The sequence below is a fragment of the Oculina patagonica genome, chromosome 10 (genome assembly GCF_052425735.1).
Source record: "Oculina patagonica isolate OP01 chromosome 10, crgOcupat, whole genome shotgun sequence".
Taxonomy (NCBI): Eukaryota; Metazoa; Cnidaria; class Anthozoa; order Scleractinia; family Oculinidae; genus Oculina; species Oculina patagonica.
The window spans coordinates 498,687-516,783 of NC_135767.1; the positions used below are offsets into that span (position 1 = coordinate 498,687).

An 18,097-nucleotide genomic window follows, 5' to 3' on the forward strand; every position below is an offset into this window, starting at 1 on the left:
AGGTTTAGATGAGAGCGTCTGAACCATCACCACCGCCGAATCAACAGTGGAAACATCAGCGGACTTCCGCAAAATTTGAACTTCCTTCAAGAGTTGAGCCAACTAAAGAAATTGAATTGAAAAACGGAAAGAGTTTTCCAGCAACGTTGGATCCTTCGCAGACTAAGTTAAGCCAGACCCTTTCTCGATACCTTCAAATCAATGGAACCTACACGGTCAACAAATGTAATTCATCAGACCCCTTCGGAATCCCGTCCAACACTAGCTTGAATCCTTAACAGTCTTTATAACTAGTGGCAAGACCGTACTCGATCCAAGTCTATTTATTGGATCCTTATCGGTCTAAAATATTCACCAGGCCCTTCTTGGTCTACTTCCGAAATTGGATCCTACGTGGCCTAAAAAATCATCACTAGACTCTACTCGAACCCACTCTTTTATTGGATCCCTATCGGTCTAAAATATTCACCAGGCCCTTCTCGATCCACTTCTGAAATTGGATCCTACGCGGCCCCAAACATCATCACTAGACCCTACTCGATCCAACTCTTTTATTGGATCCTTATCGGTCTAAGATATTCAACAGGCCCTTCTCGATCCACTTCCGAAATTGGATCCTACGCGGCCTAAAACATCATCATTAGACCCTACTCGATCCACTTCCGAGATTGGATCCTTATCGGTCTAAGATATTCACCAGGCCCTTTTCGATCCACTTCCGAAATTGGATCCTACGCGGCCTAAAACATCATCATTAGACCCTACTCGATCCACTTCCGAGATTGGATCCTTATCGGTCTAAGATATTCACCAGGCCCTTCTCGATCCACTTCCGAAATTGGATCCTACGCGGCCTAAAACATCATCACTAGACCCTACTCGATCCACTTCCGAGATTGGATCCTTATCGGTCTAAAATAATCACCAGGTCCTTCTCGATCCACTTCCGAAATTGGATCCTACGCGGCCTATAACGTTTTGCCTGAAACTAGCAAAACAAAAAGAAAAAACAAAATATATATATATATATATTTTTAAATGGAAATATGAAATTAATCACGCTGCAAAATCGTAAAAACACCGCCCATTGTACTGAACGTGCAACACGTGGCCCAGGGGACCCAACACAGGAGTAATTAATGCAAAACCTAAGAAAATGGACCACGCTAACAGCAAAATTACAGCCCAAATACGAAAACAAAATTGCCGCCGGTAAAAATAACAGACAACAGTAAATAAAACCCAAAGAAAACAATTGAAATAAAACGAGGAAGCGCGCCACATGGGTGAGAAGCAAAAGCAAACCAGTGGGCGTGAGAAAACCTAACCGAGAACTGTAAACACCCAAGCAAAATCCTACAGCGGCGCTCAGCCGAACAATATGACAGTGCAAAAAATTACCTCCAAACTTTCCTTCTTCAGAGGCTTGTCGGGTACCTGGGAAGTCGAAGCAGAACTTATATTGGTAGCCAGCAAAGACGGCTGCGAAGCAGAAGAGAGACTCACAACAACCAGAGATAACACGTTAACGGCCGACGATACCAGAACCGGTGCAGAGACAGAAGCTGGAGGAATTTGAGTTGTCGCAGATGGCTAAAAGCCGAAATAATTGAGGCCGGATCCTGTCGTCCACGCTGGTCGGGAGCAGCATTTCGAAAACTGCGCTTAGTCTATCCATGGCCAACGTTCGCAACAACTGACAATTCTAATTAATTCCATTTTATTATATAATGCTAATGACGTCACTGGGGATGCTAATGAACTATGAATAGTACTGCAGCGTCAATACACTGCAATTATTAGTAGCAAGAGAATGAAGTACTTCATATTATTTCAGCTGACGCAGTGGTCAGTCATTAGCAAACCATCAAAAACAGTGGGAAATAAATCGAATGATTAAGAGACAAAAAAAAGTCACTTAAGATAATTTATTTCTCCACCTTGGGACAGAAAGGGTGAAACAGACATTCTGATTGCAAGACCACTTCCTTTTCACTTCTTTATTTCTCAATACAGTTGTAAGTTCAGATGATTTCTGACTAGACGCAGATTGTGAAAAAACCTGCATTTTCTAATTAAAACAATATCTTCAATTATCCTATCATTCTTCGTGCCTGTTGTCTTTTACAATAAAAAAAATGTTTAAACGTTCCTGTTCTTAAATATTATTTAACTTTCGTGTCATTTTTTCCTACGACGAACTTACGTTAATTCAGTATTTTTCTTCTATCGCTGTTCCTTTCTCTACCCTACTGATCTCATTTCCTGCACACTTGGAAAACATTGATATCTGGACAGACTTAATCACAATGTCGTTGATTTCCACCTTAAATATCTTCAACACGTCGATTTTTAACATTGTTTTCGCTTTTCACATTCACAGCGTCTCCATGCTTCACTGCGCAGTCGCAGTCAGCTCCACCTGCCCTCCAGTCATCGTGCGACGATTGAAGTTCGTTCTCAAGCGGCACTCCGTTATTAACTTCGGGGCCTAGAAACAGTTAGAGAGAGAAGTTAAGTCTGATATGATTGACAACGCAATACTAAACCTGCCTACTACTGTGTAAAAACCGGTTCAAACCGGGTAGGTAGAGGCGCGATACAGAGGATGAACATGTGTATTTTTGTCACATGAGATTCCTGGAGCTGAGCACATGATCACCTCACTTTGTTCTGCCGATCGGCATTAGCCAATCTGAAGTTCAATAAAAATTTCCCGATTTTTTTTCGCGCCTAACTCAAAAAAGTTGGTTTACAACTGCCAAAATGTGTCTTAATGAAATCTCTCTCGTTATTCCCCTTATTCTCGTATCGCTGTCGGGAAAAAGTGCCGCTTTTGATAAATCTTCGTTAAAGCACTCAAAGAATTTCCGATACTCGTAATCCACTCAGAAAAAGCACGAGCACTCACGAGTACAACGAAAGTTTTCGCGCCAGTATGATGCAATAACACGTCACGCTAACTTGCCAACTTCGGTAACGAATACCGCGAGCTCAGTGACTTCTCGGGGAAATGATTTCGCCCTCAGCTAGCATTTGTATCCACAAATGACCGCATTTCGTGCACTTTCGGGTTTAACCTACCTAAGCTCTCTATATACTATGAACTGCCTAGTATGCTAACTACATCTTACCGCTGCCTAACTTCATCCTCGCTCACCCCAGTCTCCATTAAGGTGTCCCCGTTCATGCCTGTAGAATCGTAATGATCATCTCCTGACTCACTGTCGCCGTTAAGCGCTATGATTGGTCCGTCTTCTGGAGGCTCGAGCTTCACTTGTACTTGAGACTGGGACAGTTGGCTACTGTAAGAATAGAGTACAAGCTTCAGAAAATTAACTCCATTATTGTAAGTTACGGTCCTTGGAAGTTACAAAATTTGGTCGTTGTCACTGACAAACCCTGAAAACAGCGATCCTCGAAAGTAACGAATTTTTCGATAGTATTCATTTTCAAGCATTCAGCCCGGGATAATCTTGACTTATCTAAATAAATTGAGTGGAAGACGAGTGAATACTGATCTGAAAGAGGGCGCTTACCATTAGTCAGAACTGGCCGGCCGGTCCGGTGATTTTGAATGCGAAATGGACCTTTTTCACGAGATTTTCGCACAAATCCACCCCAACAGTGCATCATACTTATGCATTGACTGATTTGACAGGACAAAACTGACTTAAAACTGAATTCTGTTCTCGAATATAACAATCTGGCCGGCGAGTTCTGCATAATGGTAAAGGCCCTAACTTGCCCCGGTTTGAACAGTTGCATTGTAAAACACCTGTTTAAATACTTTTTTCAACAACAGTTGTCAATCAGTCAATCAATCAATAAATCAATGAATCAATGAATCAATCAATCAATCAATCAATCAATCAATCAATCAATCAATCAATCGATCTATCTATCCATTAATCAATCAATCAATCAACCAACCAACCAACCAACCAACCAACCAACCAACCAACTTAAATAAAAGAGGGTGACGGCAAACATTAAAAATTTATTAACTAGCGGCCCTCGAATTAAAAATTACAACCAAAGCGTGCGTTCGATATTATTTTGCTTATCGAATATTGAAAATATAAAAGAGGGGGTTAAACATGGGGGAATTCACAGAGACTGAATCAAAGTCAAGTGTACTTACTTGATATCTTTAGAGCAAAACTCCACCAGTTTAGTGATACCACCGACCACGCCCTCTACTTCCTCTCCGTCTCTAAGGTCCCGGCGCTTTTGGACCGGCATCTCGTCCCCAGTGTCCGAGTCCGAGCCTCTTTTACGGCTGTCATCTTGACTCGAGCCTTCATCCTCGCTGGCATTATTGGAATTAGAATTGGAAGCGGCTGCAGGAAGCAGGTTTACTTGCGTGGGGAGTCCCCCTAAGGCATTTTGTTGCATCAGCCGGTCTCGTTCTTGCTTCATCATCCTGCTGTTGTGAGAGAAAATTAAACGATGAATTAAAAGATTTAATTATATAAGATCACGCCAAGGACAGGATGATTGGTTTTAAAAGTTTTGGAAGTATTCCATCCCTTTAACCAGACATCTTGTAAACTTCTGCTTAGTCTCATTCGAGAAATGTCTGTCTAAAGACCGTAACTAAAAGATCGTAAAGTCTTTTAAGTCTAGTGGATCACAATCCCTGTCGCTTAACTCCGGTTTCTGTGGCATAAAGCGACTAGGAGTATTTCTACTCCCGCTAGTTGGGATGCTAGTCCATCGCACGCTACTCCCCGGCATTATGTCAGGTTGCCCCTAACAGCTCGCCAGTACCCATTTATTATACACCTGGGTGGAGAGAGGCACTGTGAGAGTAAAGTGTCTAACCCAAGAACACAACAACAAATATCTTATTTAATAACAGAAAAAAGCGAAGAAGTAAACTTACGAGGTGCTATGAATGACTTTAGATTGTGGTCGTCGTTTCATGTACTCGTCTTCGTCCACAATCCACACGGCTCCTTTCACGTTCTCTTTCCTCACAAAACACTTGTGAAGGGACAGGTTATGACGGACAGCGTTCTGTTAATGTAATAATAATCACGTAGTTGGTACACTAACAACGCAAAATGTAAGAAAAGAACACACGTGCACTTTCGCTACGCAACATTGTGCTGGGCTAAAGGTTGGCAAACGGCGTTCCCCGGCTACCAGCTACCACGATACGTCCGGAATCAATAAAGTACGAGCTTCCGTGTAGCTACATGTATGCCATACACGGGTGGTGTCTGGTATAGTGCAGTCCCTGAACTCTCCCTACTCCAGAAAATGCCAGTCCTAAGAGAGTCTTTCCCCGCCTGAACCCCTATTATGGCGCGCGGAAGTAAGAGTTCAGGGATTGGACTATATCTGGTGTGGGAAGAAGCAATAAACAGGGGATGGCTGGAGTGGGAAGGGATATTTCGCTCTAACTAAATTTAAATTTAACTTTTGGCGTCTAAAAAGTTTTCCATCCATTAGAATACCGCAAGGCTACAAGGAATGGGTACAGAAAATGCAACATACCTTCCACGTGGCAGCATTTCTTCTGAAGTAGGCAAACTTGTGAATGAACCAGGAGTAGATCTCATTCAATGTAAGCTGCTGCTCGGGGGCATCTAAAATAGCCTGTGGGTAGTAAATTGAATCGATCAACATCCAATTTCTTCTTACAGTATCGATGCATTAGCAAGCAGACAGGTAACGAGAAGAAAAAAAAATAATCAGAATGGAGATTTTGTTTCGTTTTAACACCGAATTATCAGAACTACAGTAACAGTACAAGAAGCGCACGCAACGACGTTAGAACTGAGAATTCATACTCAGGTCTGGGAATATATAAATACTTTGACTGAAGGAAAGGAAATGCAAACCTACAATTAAGTTCTATGTAATACGCTAAAGATAAAGGGAAAAAGCGCAACGTGCTCCTTCCTATCGAGATGAGACATCCGTGTATTTTGTCCAGTCAGGTGTAACTAACGCACGTATTTCACCGCGCTTGTGGTTACCACTGATTACTTGTTTTTTCCTTCGAGTTCTGATTGGTTTATGTAACAGCTTCCTTCGTAATTGGCTTTTAGATAAACACGATTTTAGTTTGCGACAGCATTCATTTAAAACACTATTTACTGGAATAAAACACTTTTAAGAACGCGAAAACTGATCAGTGTGCCATGTTTGCCTTGAAAGTAAATATTTTTTCATAAAAATTGTAGGGTTATAAAATAACAAAGTTTTAAAGAGTTACCTGTCTGATGAGCGACGCGTATGTGAAGGGAGGACGGACATCTGCCTTCTGATAAAAATCTGCCGATCGCTGGATATCTGGGAAATAAACAAATTCCGACAAGTTTAACATCTTTTTTTTTTTATTTGCCACACAAAAAATAATATAGTTTACATGTAGTTTCGACATGTCTACAACAACATTATTCAAGATAACGTAACTAAGGTTTTGGTAACTTGATTATAACAAGAGCCTCCTTACCAGTCGATACTTGGCTTAATTTGGGTCATTAAATTAAGTAAAGTTTCTGTCACACAACTCTTCTGAAAAGCTTGCGTAAGGTAAACGTGACAGAAGCATCGGGAGAGGACCCAAATAGCGACTGCGAGGAGACTAGTACTGACCGGCACCGGGGAGAGTAACTTACCTAGTGCTATCCCGTCAGGATCTCCATTCCTTCTTTTCACGTGAACTGGTTTATCTTCCATCATGTGACAAGATGACGTCGCAACAACGGTGATGTCATTTGGGCTGGTGATGTCATGAACAGTGATGTTGGGTGGAGGGGTGATGGGGTGTTTCCTGCATGGACTTCCCATTGTCGGTGGCGGGCTTTCCGGTGACATAGGGACCTCCTGTCTACTCTGAAGAGTAGGAGATTGCTGCGCCGGTGGGATGTCTTCTAAAGAAGGCATGTGAGGGTGTGGGGGTGGGGCAGGTGCAACATGAAGTAGAGGCTGTGCTTGGGAGTGAGGCACATGTTGGTGTTCCTCATCTTCTAGGTCAGGGTTTGTATTGGGCGTGTGTTGAGCGACCTGTTGTGGAACAAAGACAAAATGGAAGTTTAACTTGTCTTCTATGAATCTGGTTTGTAGGTAGGCTCAAACCTGGGTCATGTAATAACAATTTGTTGAGAAAAGGTTATGGGAAGAGCGAAAACGACAATGCAGTTACACATTGATAAATTTATTATTCATTCAAGCAGCACAATAATCTAAAAGCAGCCGTCCTCAACTAGTATTCTTTTCACAATTTTTCAAAATTTTCTTGTAAAATGTATTTCCGTCTGAGGGTATAACAATAATTAAAGATAAGATAAGATAAGATAAAAACTTTATTTCTGTGTCTGTGTGTTTAGCCCTTATGGACTAATTGGGGACACAAAACCACTTTAAACTTCAATTTGGTTCCATAATCTTGAAGTCTAAAGACAATACAACTAATTATAAATACTTGAATGTGCTATTCTTGCACTAATTGGTCAGTACTGTAAGTTATTGCCTATTTCACCCATAACCACGGAAATTTTTAGTCATTTAAAAAAGTAAGAAGGCACCCAGTAAATTTTTCACCTTCAGCTTGCAATTAACAACTCTTCCAGTGTTCTAAATTAATCTATCCTGTGTGTTTTAAGTACTGAGCCAATTAACCATAAATACTATTTTAAGTGCTAAAATAATAACAGTAAACCAAGAAAAAAATAAAACTTGTACCTTAGGAGTATGAAGGTGATTCATCATCGCCGACAACCTCTCACGCTCTTTGTTCATCTGTGATTAACATTTAAAAAAAATGTTTTGTCTTTTCCCTGAGCAAGCAGGTGTTATATTTACATACCACCTTTTGTTATATTAACACGAAAATCACAACAATACAGGTTATTTAAGTACACTCAGTTAATAAATTGCCTCCCAAAATCCAACCCTACGTCCACGCCGTGGGAGGTGGAAACGGGTAAAGCCGGCAAACAGGGCTCTGGTAAAACCAGGCATGCCAAGCCCCTGCCTGGTGGAATACAGTGTTAACATTGACAAACCACCCAACTGAAGAGTTGGAGGAGTGCCATCCAGTCAGGAGGAAACAGTTGGCACTAACTAAGTGGTTTTGTTTAGGCACACAACATGTGCAGAGAGGTAGATGATAATCTAGCATTATAGGCTCGCAATGCATGCAGAGAGTTAAGCAATAATCTAGCATCATACGCCCTATGCTCCCAAGGGGGTGAAAAGGAACAATGATGATGATGATGATAGGTCTCCAATGCAAACAGGGAGCTAGACGATAGTCTTGCATTATAGGCTCGCAATGCATGCAGAGAGTTAGGCAACAATCTAGCATCTTAGGTCTCCAATGCAAACAGGGAGCTAGACGATGGTCTTAATGTTTTAGGCTTGCAGTGCATGCAGAGAACTAGGCAATAATTTAGAATAATAGGTCTGCAATGCGTACAGAACGGTAGATGATTATCTAGCATCGTAAGCCCACAATGCATGCAGAAAGGTTCACAAATTTTGTTATTATTTGATTACACCATTCACTTTAAATATACCTGAAATTCCAGATGCATTACAACTTGCATTTGTACTCTTGCTTGAGCTGTACTCCGTTCATCCAGGGCGTGGTCTGTATTAAGGTGACTAGAATTCAAAGAAAAATAGAGTTACTTACAATACTTAAATACTGGATAATCCATTAAAAAAGGACATAAACTCTATTAAATGATAGCTAAATAACCTTTTGTGTTTTTCCAACACAAAACAACATGTCACAAAAACGAGGCAACACAGACATGTAGCACTATGCATGTACGTAAAGGATATGCCAAATACAATGCACAATGGATTTTGTTTCTTAAAAACTTAATTATAATTGTGCTAACAGAGTACACAAAATTGAGAATATTTTTAAATTAAGGACAAGAGAAAAGTGAATACAGGACAGAATCCAAATAGTATCAGTTGATTTTTTTTACACTGATGGGAGAGTTGCTGTACAATTATGAATAAAACGTTTTGTTTTTAAGATCTTAATAACTTTTTAGCCCTTTTTTAGCCTTTTTAAAATTAATTATGAGATAATTTTGCAAGAGATGACTTACTGCAGAAACTGTTGAAAATTCTCACAAAAAGCCTCACAACCTGGCCACTGGCAGATATTGTGATGAAACAGTGGATGATGTTGGGCTGAAAATAAATCAGATAAGCGATTATATATTGAAAAAAAAAGTTGTAAAAAAATAACTTAATAGATTCTTATCGAATTTCTGTCATGTATATGCACTAACAGCTACTGTAATACATTATACAAAATGTATGCCACACTTCAATGTGCACTCAATTACATTGTAAACCAGTACAGTATATTATGGTTCAACAAAGTTTGACAAGTGGTGTCAGTGACTTATACCTGCCAACTTTTTCTGAGTCAATGGCATGAGTTTTTTACCATGAGAGTGCCTGCAGAATTTCCGAAGACGATACGACAATGTCCGAAGTTTATCCGAAGACGCCTGAAGTATTCCGAAGACGTTCCGAACATATCCCGATCCCAGTGCATGGATGTATTTTGCTAAACACGACCTCCTTAATCCCAATGCTTTTCTTGTCAAAACTCTGAGATTTCAGGGGAAAGTATCGTCATTTACTTATTTTACATGGAGTTTTCGTTTCTCACATTGGTTTGAGTTTACATTTTTTTGAAAAGTGTGATGGTTATGGTTATTAAAACTCACAGGCGTGAGACTCACACCCAAGGTGTGAGAGTTGGCAGGTATAGTGACTCATTGACAAGGGGTAGCAGGGAGAAGTTTCCTCTTTTCTTTACACATGCACAGTGACTGGTCCCTAGCTCCCACTGAGAACTAAGCTGTTTGGCTCTATGACATTTTTACTCATCAACTGTGGCAGAACAAGTGCATAAATTTTTTATTAATTACAGTCGAAGCTCTCTTAACGGACCCTTGTTAGCGGACAGCTCTACTTACGACCGGCTCTTGTTTGAAACCCCGTTTTAACTCCCATACAAACTCTGTATTTTTACATTCTCGTAAGCGGACATTCCTGTAAGCGGCAACCTCTGTATCTTGTTTTTTTCAATCAACTTCACATCGCCGTTCGTCACAATGATTTTACAGTAATTACAGTACCATATTTCAGTGTTTGTTTTGTCGTCATCCATGTCCGGTTACATTTCGAAACACTACTTACATGCATATTAGCATTATGTTAGCTGGGCAAGCTCCCGTAAGCGGCCATCCACCCCTCTACACCGCTAGTGGCTGCTTATGAGAACCATTCTCATAAGCGGCCAGCTCGAGTTGTGGACACTTTTTTCGCGTCCCGAGGGTGTTCTCTTACAAGAGCTTCGACTGTAATTTTACATGTATGTTTAATCCCCCTTGCCTGGTACTTAAGATAATTAAACCAAGATAGGAATATACAGTATTAAATAAATTAAACAACTCATAGTACATTTCCTCTGTTTACCTGCTTGGGCTTCACCAATAAATGCTCCTGATGCCCTGCAGATAGAACAAAAAGAAATTACAACACTGTTTAAAAACATTAATTAAAAATGTCAATCAATCAAATGACTCATGCCTGACCTTACTTATACCATACCATTACGTTGTTTTTTTTTTTTCCAGAAAATATCCATATTCCCCTCCCACGGAAGGTTTTTTCGTTTGAAATTTAAAATGTTGTCAAAATTTTGGCTTCAATTTGGGGTGGGGGAATTCAAATTAAAAACGGTTTTCTTCCATGGAAGTAGGGATATTTTTCTGAAACAACACATTATTGTATGGTATCAGTAAGGTCATGAAAATTAAAACAATTATTGTTTTCATTTTCAAGTCAGACACCATTGCAGATAGAATAACACAACCACCAAAATTTCAGTTCAAAACTTTACCTCTGAGACTGCATGATCACCTTTAATTTTTTACGAGGCCAAATGTTTGTGAAGTAAGAATGACAATAAAGGGAAAATGGATAATGGGATAGAAACTTAATTAACACAAGAAAAATGGAATGAGCTGTGTTGCATGGTGCCAAGAGACTTAAAATAGCAGTAATTATAGAACACCAACAGGGAATTCACTTTGAAATTAAATATTTTGACACCCTTGGCTGCGGGTCTCAAAAAAGCTGCCAAAATTATTGATAATAAGGGAAATTTGGATCAACATCAAATTTATTGTGTACCTGATAAAACATTTTATTGTCAAGAAAATAATTCAAATTAATTGACAATTGACATGTCTTTACTTACACTGATCCTTCTGATGACTGTGGTCTTCCACCTTTAGAGGCAAAAAATAAATTTAATTAATTTATTGTTACAAATTCTTCAAACCTGTTATGATAAATTAATTCCAGATAAAAAGAAATTGAAAAGCGAGCATTTTCTCAGAACCAAAAAGAGGATGTAAATTACCATGAAATTAACTGCTACAATAATTCATTTTACCAGTTTTTTTATTTAAAATAAAATATTGGTCTCAAGCCAAGAATCTCACATGCACTAGCCAGGTCTCCAAGTAAGAGTTGTAAATTAAACCCCCTTAGCATTTATTTGAGGTACAAAACACTGTAAGGGGGATGTATTGAAAATATGTCAGTCTGTCAAAAATAATGTATATATATATAAAAAGCCTTGTTTAATATTAACTCTGGGCTCGAATAAACTGCATGAGTCAAAAAAAGCCGGGTCCACAAGGCCACATTTGAAATGAACATTGGTGGGTGTTTAATCAAGAAAATATGGTACCGGTATATTAATTTTGGTACTGAGGGAGACATGGCAACAATTAAATAATTTAATAGGAATTAATATTTTGAGTATGTGACAGAAAGTGTTACAGAGAATAATCAATATTTGTGGACAATGTATGAATACCATAGCTAGACAGGTGAGGATCTCCAAGGCCTTTCCATTTGCCATCAAAATAAGGGCGAAGTTCCTGTTCCAATATTGCCTGCAGAAACAATGTAAAAATTACATGTGATTGGCATGTTAACTTTAATTTATCTCAATCACTGGGCCAATTATTATACATGTATTGGTCTTATTATTTAATTCAAGAAAGTCATGAGTGGGGGGTCTACTCAAAATGTGATCAGGACAATAATCTAAAAGGAAGTGGGGGCAATGTTAGGTGTATAAACGGGTATCAGCAAACTAATGCAAGAGGTAACCCTGCGATGGACTAGCATCCCATCCAGGGGGGAGTAGAAATACTGGTACTCCTAGTCACTTCATGCTACAGAAACCAGGATAAGCGCTGGCCTGTATGGGCCACTAGGCTTGACTTAAGACGCAGTCTATACCTATGTGTACCACTGAACAAATTACAAAGATGCCACATTTACCTGATGTTGTTGCATATGCTGTGGCTGAACAGGTCTTAGGAGCAGTGGCGGTGGATGAGCCATGACTGTGAGAGGTCTGGGTGGAGTCTGTTGATGGGGGAAGTGAAAATGCCCATCAACAAACCCAGGTTGGCATCCACAATGAGCGTGATCCATGAACGCAGGTTGCTGTGGATGACAGTTAGCTGGCGAGTACACATGATGGGTATGTGGTCCGGGAGGACAGCTGGAGCAGTAGTGAACCCCTCCATGCTTAGACGCAGTTTTAGAGTCCTGGGTTGTGGGGTTTGATGCGTCAATCACAACATTAGCTACTGCTGGTGTGACGTGCTGGTAGACCATACCAGGCATGTGGACTTCGCGGCTACAACAGCAGTTCTGAGATTTACAATTTGTGACGTGTTTGCTATGCTGAGTGATTTTGTGTGGGGTGTGTGTCCCACATGCACAGTTGGCAGAGCTGCAGGATTCTTGAGCTCCTTTAGGTGCGAGTTCCACATTTAACGGTCTTCCTGGACTTTTTGCTGGTGAAGAGACGCTGATCTATAAAGTGGAAAGATGGCTTCTTAGTAATATTCCCCCTACAACCCTCCAATTTTTTTTTTTCCTTGTCGCCTTTCGCCCCCTCTCTTTTTGCCCCTAATTTTCCCATTTTTTTTTTTCTTTCTCTTTTTTTTCGGGCGGCGCCCCGTTTTCGCCCCCCCCGGGGGGGGCCCTATCTTGTTCGCACACAAATTAAGGATTTATTTTCTAACAAAACTGCATATATTATAAATACAGCAAAGTTCTGGATTGTTTATTTGTAACAAGCAATTTTTAAATTCCAAAATAATCAAAATTGGACAAATTATTACAGTTGAACCTCTCCTTACGGACACCTCAATAATACAGACACCTCCCTATTACAGACAGTCGACTTGGTCCGAAAGAGACCAAAATTCATATAAGCTCTACCTCTGTAACACGGACACCTCCAAAATACAGAGTCTTCTCTGTCCCTTTGATGTCCATACTAAAGAGGTTGGAATGGATTCAATTTCCCAACCTGCTATACATCAGAAGAAATTTGTGCAAAATCTTCTCTGGTGACATAATGACAGTCAAAAACACACCTGGTATAAAGCTTTCAGCAGAGTTGTATGCATAAAAACCTTTTAAAGCACGCTATTTATCTATTAATTAATTTAACACGGCACGCGAGAATTCGCGTGAACTCGATGTAATCAGACACTCACTATCAACAGGGGTAGGGAAAGTGATTATTTCCATATCTGTTGGATCACGTTCATTTTTATCGGCGGCCAGTGAAAGAAAACTGTATTTCTTTCGCAAAAACTACTTAACAGTGTTCGGTGTCACGAAAACTTCCATTATGTGACTTTAAACATGTTTCAAATGTTTCCATTTTTTTTCTCAAACAGGATTACTTTGTTGTTCCGGGTTCGATCGTGTTATGTTCATGGTAGCCGGTGATTAATATGATATTACCCTTTGCATTTCAGGTTCTTTTTTTCTTGTCACTCGGTCAATTGGATTGATGTGCTTTCGTGCAACATGTAAGTGAACTAATTATCAGAAATTACTTACACTGGTCCCTCTTGATGCTGAAGAAGCGACTGTCACGTCGTTTTCACTTGATTTATTAGCCATCGCCGAGACTTTACACGGAAGACGCTGTACAAGCCCGCTTGCAAACCTATTTCTTCGAAGACCGGGCAGACTTCACGGCTGCTAAAACAGAATGCAATTTGGAAAATTTAAAAACTATCTTTATAGTAAATTGTACTTAAATAAACGATGCATTAAATTAAAATCTTCAGTCGACTGAGTCATGCATGGCGAATCATGAGGCGGAACACTGCTAGGCGACGCAAAGCCGGAAATTCAATGCTGATTTCGATTTTATTGCTCGTCTACAAAAATTTATCCAACTGTAGTTTATTGGGCATGATTTTAAGTTCGATTAAGAATAGTTTTTTTCTATAAAACAAAGGGAATCGAGTCGTGGAATAGACTTAAATCGAGTCTCAAAGAAAACCGCGCTAATTGATTCATATGCCATATGGACAAGATTTGAATAAATTGGTTCGAGTCAATAATGAGAATGGTTGTCTGAATGAAAAAATATAGCTGGCAAAGTACGGAAAACTAGCGAAAGAACTCGACAAAGATTAAAGCAAGTTCACTACAATTTGTATCACTTGTGTTACCTGCAAAAATTTCGACCAAAATCGTTCTCTTCTCGAGTCGCCACGCCATAAACAACAACAAAAGACTCCTTCGTGTAAACAACAATAAAAATGGCAATTTCACTCTCGATTGCTAGATATAAAACACCAGGAAATCGCTTAAAAGGTTTTTGAAAGTTCAGGTTAACAAAAGCTCTTTTTCCAAGGACGTTCAGCTAAGTACGATTTCACAAAAATAAGAAATTCAACCAAGATAAACATTCGGGATCTTGTTGATGGTGGCAGAAAAGCACGCGCTTTACCTTTGACAATGCCGCGACGCGGTATCAATGAATGACCAGCGAGTCACATCAGTTTCACGGACTCTCCGTACCAAGCCAACGTTACAAGGGGTTTTCCTTCAATTTCCAGCAAAATAAAATGGAAAACTTTTCCGAGATCGCCTGCTACAACGACAGAGAATATTGTTAATTTTGCCTGCTAAACAATTCTGTCGCGTTTGTTGTTGATGAATTTACTTTTAGCCCAAACAAAGCCTCGCTTTGCAGCGTGACGTCACGTAATTGGCACCCGTAAATAAAAACAAAAATAAACAGAGGGTCCGAAAACAATAGGACTCCCACGCCAGCAATCTACTTTTAGCCATCTAAACAATACATACCTTTGGGAGAAAGTAACACCTTAGATTACTCTCTGATCGGTTTCTAGGTTGATTCTAACACAATGCTCAGAAAACAAGCCCCGAAATAAAAATTCCGCCTTCGCAGCGAACATGTCAAAAGTCACATCAGATTAAAAAACTGTTTTTTTCTTTCCAACCTGTAATGTTTTCTGCTACAATTGTTTGTGATTGAATTTCGTTTTCTCCCAAGATATCTCGCAGACAACACACGACCTTGGGTAAAGAAATCGCTGCTTTGAAGGACAAGATATCACATATGTAACTAATCTGATTGGTCGTTGCCTCGACACTGAATGAAAAGCTCTAGTTTTAGCAAACATAGAGATTATTGTTTTTCCAGATTATCAAAACCTTCCAGCTGAATTTGCCATCAATTTTTGTTATTTTGACATATTAGACAACACGTGTTCGCGATTTCAAAGAGTTTTCTTTATTCCTTTTAAAAAATCCGTACTAAAAAAGAAGCGATTTCGTTCGGCAACGGAAAGCATTTATAATATACAATGTAATAGTTGGGAAAAGCGCTTGACGCAAAACGAAAGATGTACAGTATAAAATCGAGTCTTGAATATCGCGTTTTGTTTATATAAGCATTACAGCCCAGCTCATATCAGAAAATGATGAATGCGTTGCTATAATATTCAAATTCCTTTTGTTTTGTGTAGTCTGTTCGCCTCAACATGTTTGTTATTCTATCGTATTGAAAACGAAACGAAATCACTAAGCATTTTATTTTCAAACTTTCCTCGAATGTTGAAATATTTCTTCCGATTTATAAAGACGCGCGCTTGTTTCCGCGTGTGCGGGATTTCTAATGCAGTTCCCTTTAAAAATAATCTTAAAAAGTTGTCCATAGTACTATTAAGCATCGCAGCGGACACTAGATTCGAACAGAGTAAATGTTCACCGTGACCTTGAAGAAACCGATAGTATCACAATTGTTTTCTGCCCTTCATCCAAACAAAGTTTCGCAGCATGCGGTATTTCGAAATATATAGACAATTTCCATAATTGTTGTTCAGCTTAATGTATTTTAAGCTACGTCCCGTAGAGAGTTCTTTGTCTAAAGTTCTACCCATTTTGAAATCGGCTATAGTTCCCCCAAGAAGCTCCGTTGTACACAATAAATACTATCAATCACTTTCAACTGAATTTTGTTTAAGCCGTCCCTCTTTTAAAGGAACATAAATTATTTGTGATCTTCGTTCATGTGTTGTCGATTCTCTTGTTTATGCTTTGACGAGCCAACGCCCTCTACTTTGATGCCACGTTTAGCTAAAAATACAAACCCAAATACAAAGCAAGGCGACGGAGCGTGAAAGAGTCATTGGACAGTGAAAACCCGCTGAAACGTGTATTTCCGGGTCTGCTGTATTGGGCCGCTTATAGACCAAACCAGGAACTTGAATTAAATACAAAATTTACTAGAATTTTCTAAAACCAACAAAAAACTTGAGCGCATTTTTTTTAGTTGTGACCGAAACTAATTGTACATTATAATATTTGGATCGATAGAGAAAACATTTCAAGGTGGCCAAATGCTGCTTTGCTATTGGTTAAAATAGTAGAATTAATGAAGAAAATAAATGTTGCGTGCATAGCCTGATAGATGTTGTCTTCTCCTGAGTGTTGTTATGTTTTTAAGTGGGTTGTATGGCGCCGTAGGTCTCGATGTCTCCATTTTGTTTTCTTTTTCCACCACGTGCCCAAAATGGAAACATTTTAAGCAATTCATTTTCATCCAATCAGACAAAACCGTGTTTAGCAGGTTTGTATAGGATCTCTTGTGTATTTCATGGCACTTTTGCTGCACACCAGCACGCTCCTTTGTTGTCGTAATTGAGTACTAAATGTGGTCAGTTGGCTTTCTAATTTGTCACGCGAACTTTAAGTGATAGAAAATGGCTATAATTCTGCAAAAAATGGCTAAAGCTTAGCTGGTAGTCAAAGCATTTTGTTTTCCCGGTTTAAGAGAAATAAGATCCGGCAAAATAGTGCCAAATATATAGTAATTAATCCGCAGTGTGTTGGTAAATTACTGTTTTGTCCGGCCATGGCGTTCATGTCTATTGACTGATAAATAAATTACGTATAAACAGCTGAGTACAAGCAGTTTGTGCCCATTAGAAAGACCATTCAACAGTAAAACGTGTCTGATGACCAGTTTAGAGAACTTTAATGGTTTTGTTCAGGTGCTACTCCAAAGAAAGGAAAGAAAACACGAAAACGTTTTTTTCTATCATGATTATAAAGTCACCTCACGTCTTTTATGCTACTTTGAGTTCAGCTGCCAGGCATTTGATATGGATTCTTTCCTTATCATTTTTCCCCCTGTTTTATTCTTTTGTTCCAAGAAATGGCGCACGTACGCAAATTAGGGAGGGAAATTTATTTTTTTGGAAGGGGTGGGGTTATTTTTTTTAATTTTTTTGGGTAATATTTTTTTTATTTAATAATTTTAAAATTTTCCCCCCCAAACTTAGTTCCCGTCGACACCCCTGCCGGCGCAAGCATATAACGTAAAATTCCGACCAAGCTTCCCCACCCAAAAAATCCTCCCCTTCCCCCTAAGACTACGCGCAGTCCCTCTTGTTTGTTAGTCCGTAGAGCGTAAAGCGAAGAAAGAACGCGAGGACCGTGAATTTTCACTGGCGCTCTTGTTTTCTTCACGCTTTTACGGACCGCCCGGTCCCCCCCCCCCCCCCCCAAAAAGCACTCCCACCCCACCCCACCCCAATATAGGCCCAAGGGCTTGTATTTAGCTCGTTAAAAAGGTACAACTTCTTATTTTTAATCTCGAATTGTGAAGCTTGTTTTGTATTTTATGTGGTGTTAATATTCATATGACGACTCCTCAGTGGAAAGT

The 18,097-nt window shown here is 39.5% G+C and overlaps 1 protein-coding gene across 4 annotated transcripts; it reads right to left on the reverse strand.

Annotated features, from left to right (window-relative positions):
• Positions 1-1,985: 1,985 nt before the first annotated feature.
• Positions 1,986-15,062, reverse strand: LOC144667125 (uncharacterized). Of its 4 annotated transcripts, none has more exons than XM_078528516.1 (16): positions 14,852-15,062; positions 13,948-14,091; positions 12,361-12,903; positions 11,888-11,966; positions 11,261-11,291; positions 10,474-10,508; positions 9,087-9,171; positions 8,538-8,625; positions 7,702-7,758; positions 6,636-7,023; positions 6,230-6,306; positions 5,506-5,607; positions 4,889-5,022; positions 4,145-4,429; positions 3,135-3,305; positions 1,986-2,491 (listed from the first exon to the last, which is right to left on the reverse strand). In XM_078528516.1, the coding sequence occupies exons 2-16, from the start codon at positions 14,008-14,010 to the stop codon at positions 2,479-2,481; spliced, it is 2,151 nt and encodes a 716-aa protein (XP_078384642.1). In that variant the 5' UTR covers positions 14,011-14,091; positions 14,852-15,062; the 3' UTR covers positions 1,986-2,478. The 4 variants fall into 4 exon arrangements, with proteins under 4 accessions (XP_078384642.1, XP_078384640.1, XP_078384639.1 ...); XM_078528514.1 differs by having other exon boundaries at positions 3,161-3,305; positions 13,948-14,088; positions 14,852-15,061; XM_078528513.1 differs by having other exon boundaries at positions 3,161-3,305; positions 14,852-15,061.
• Positions 15,063-18,097: the final 3,035 nt, after the last annotated feature.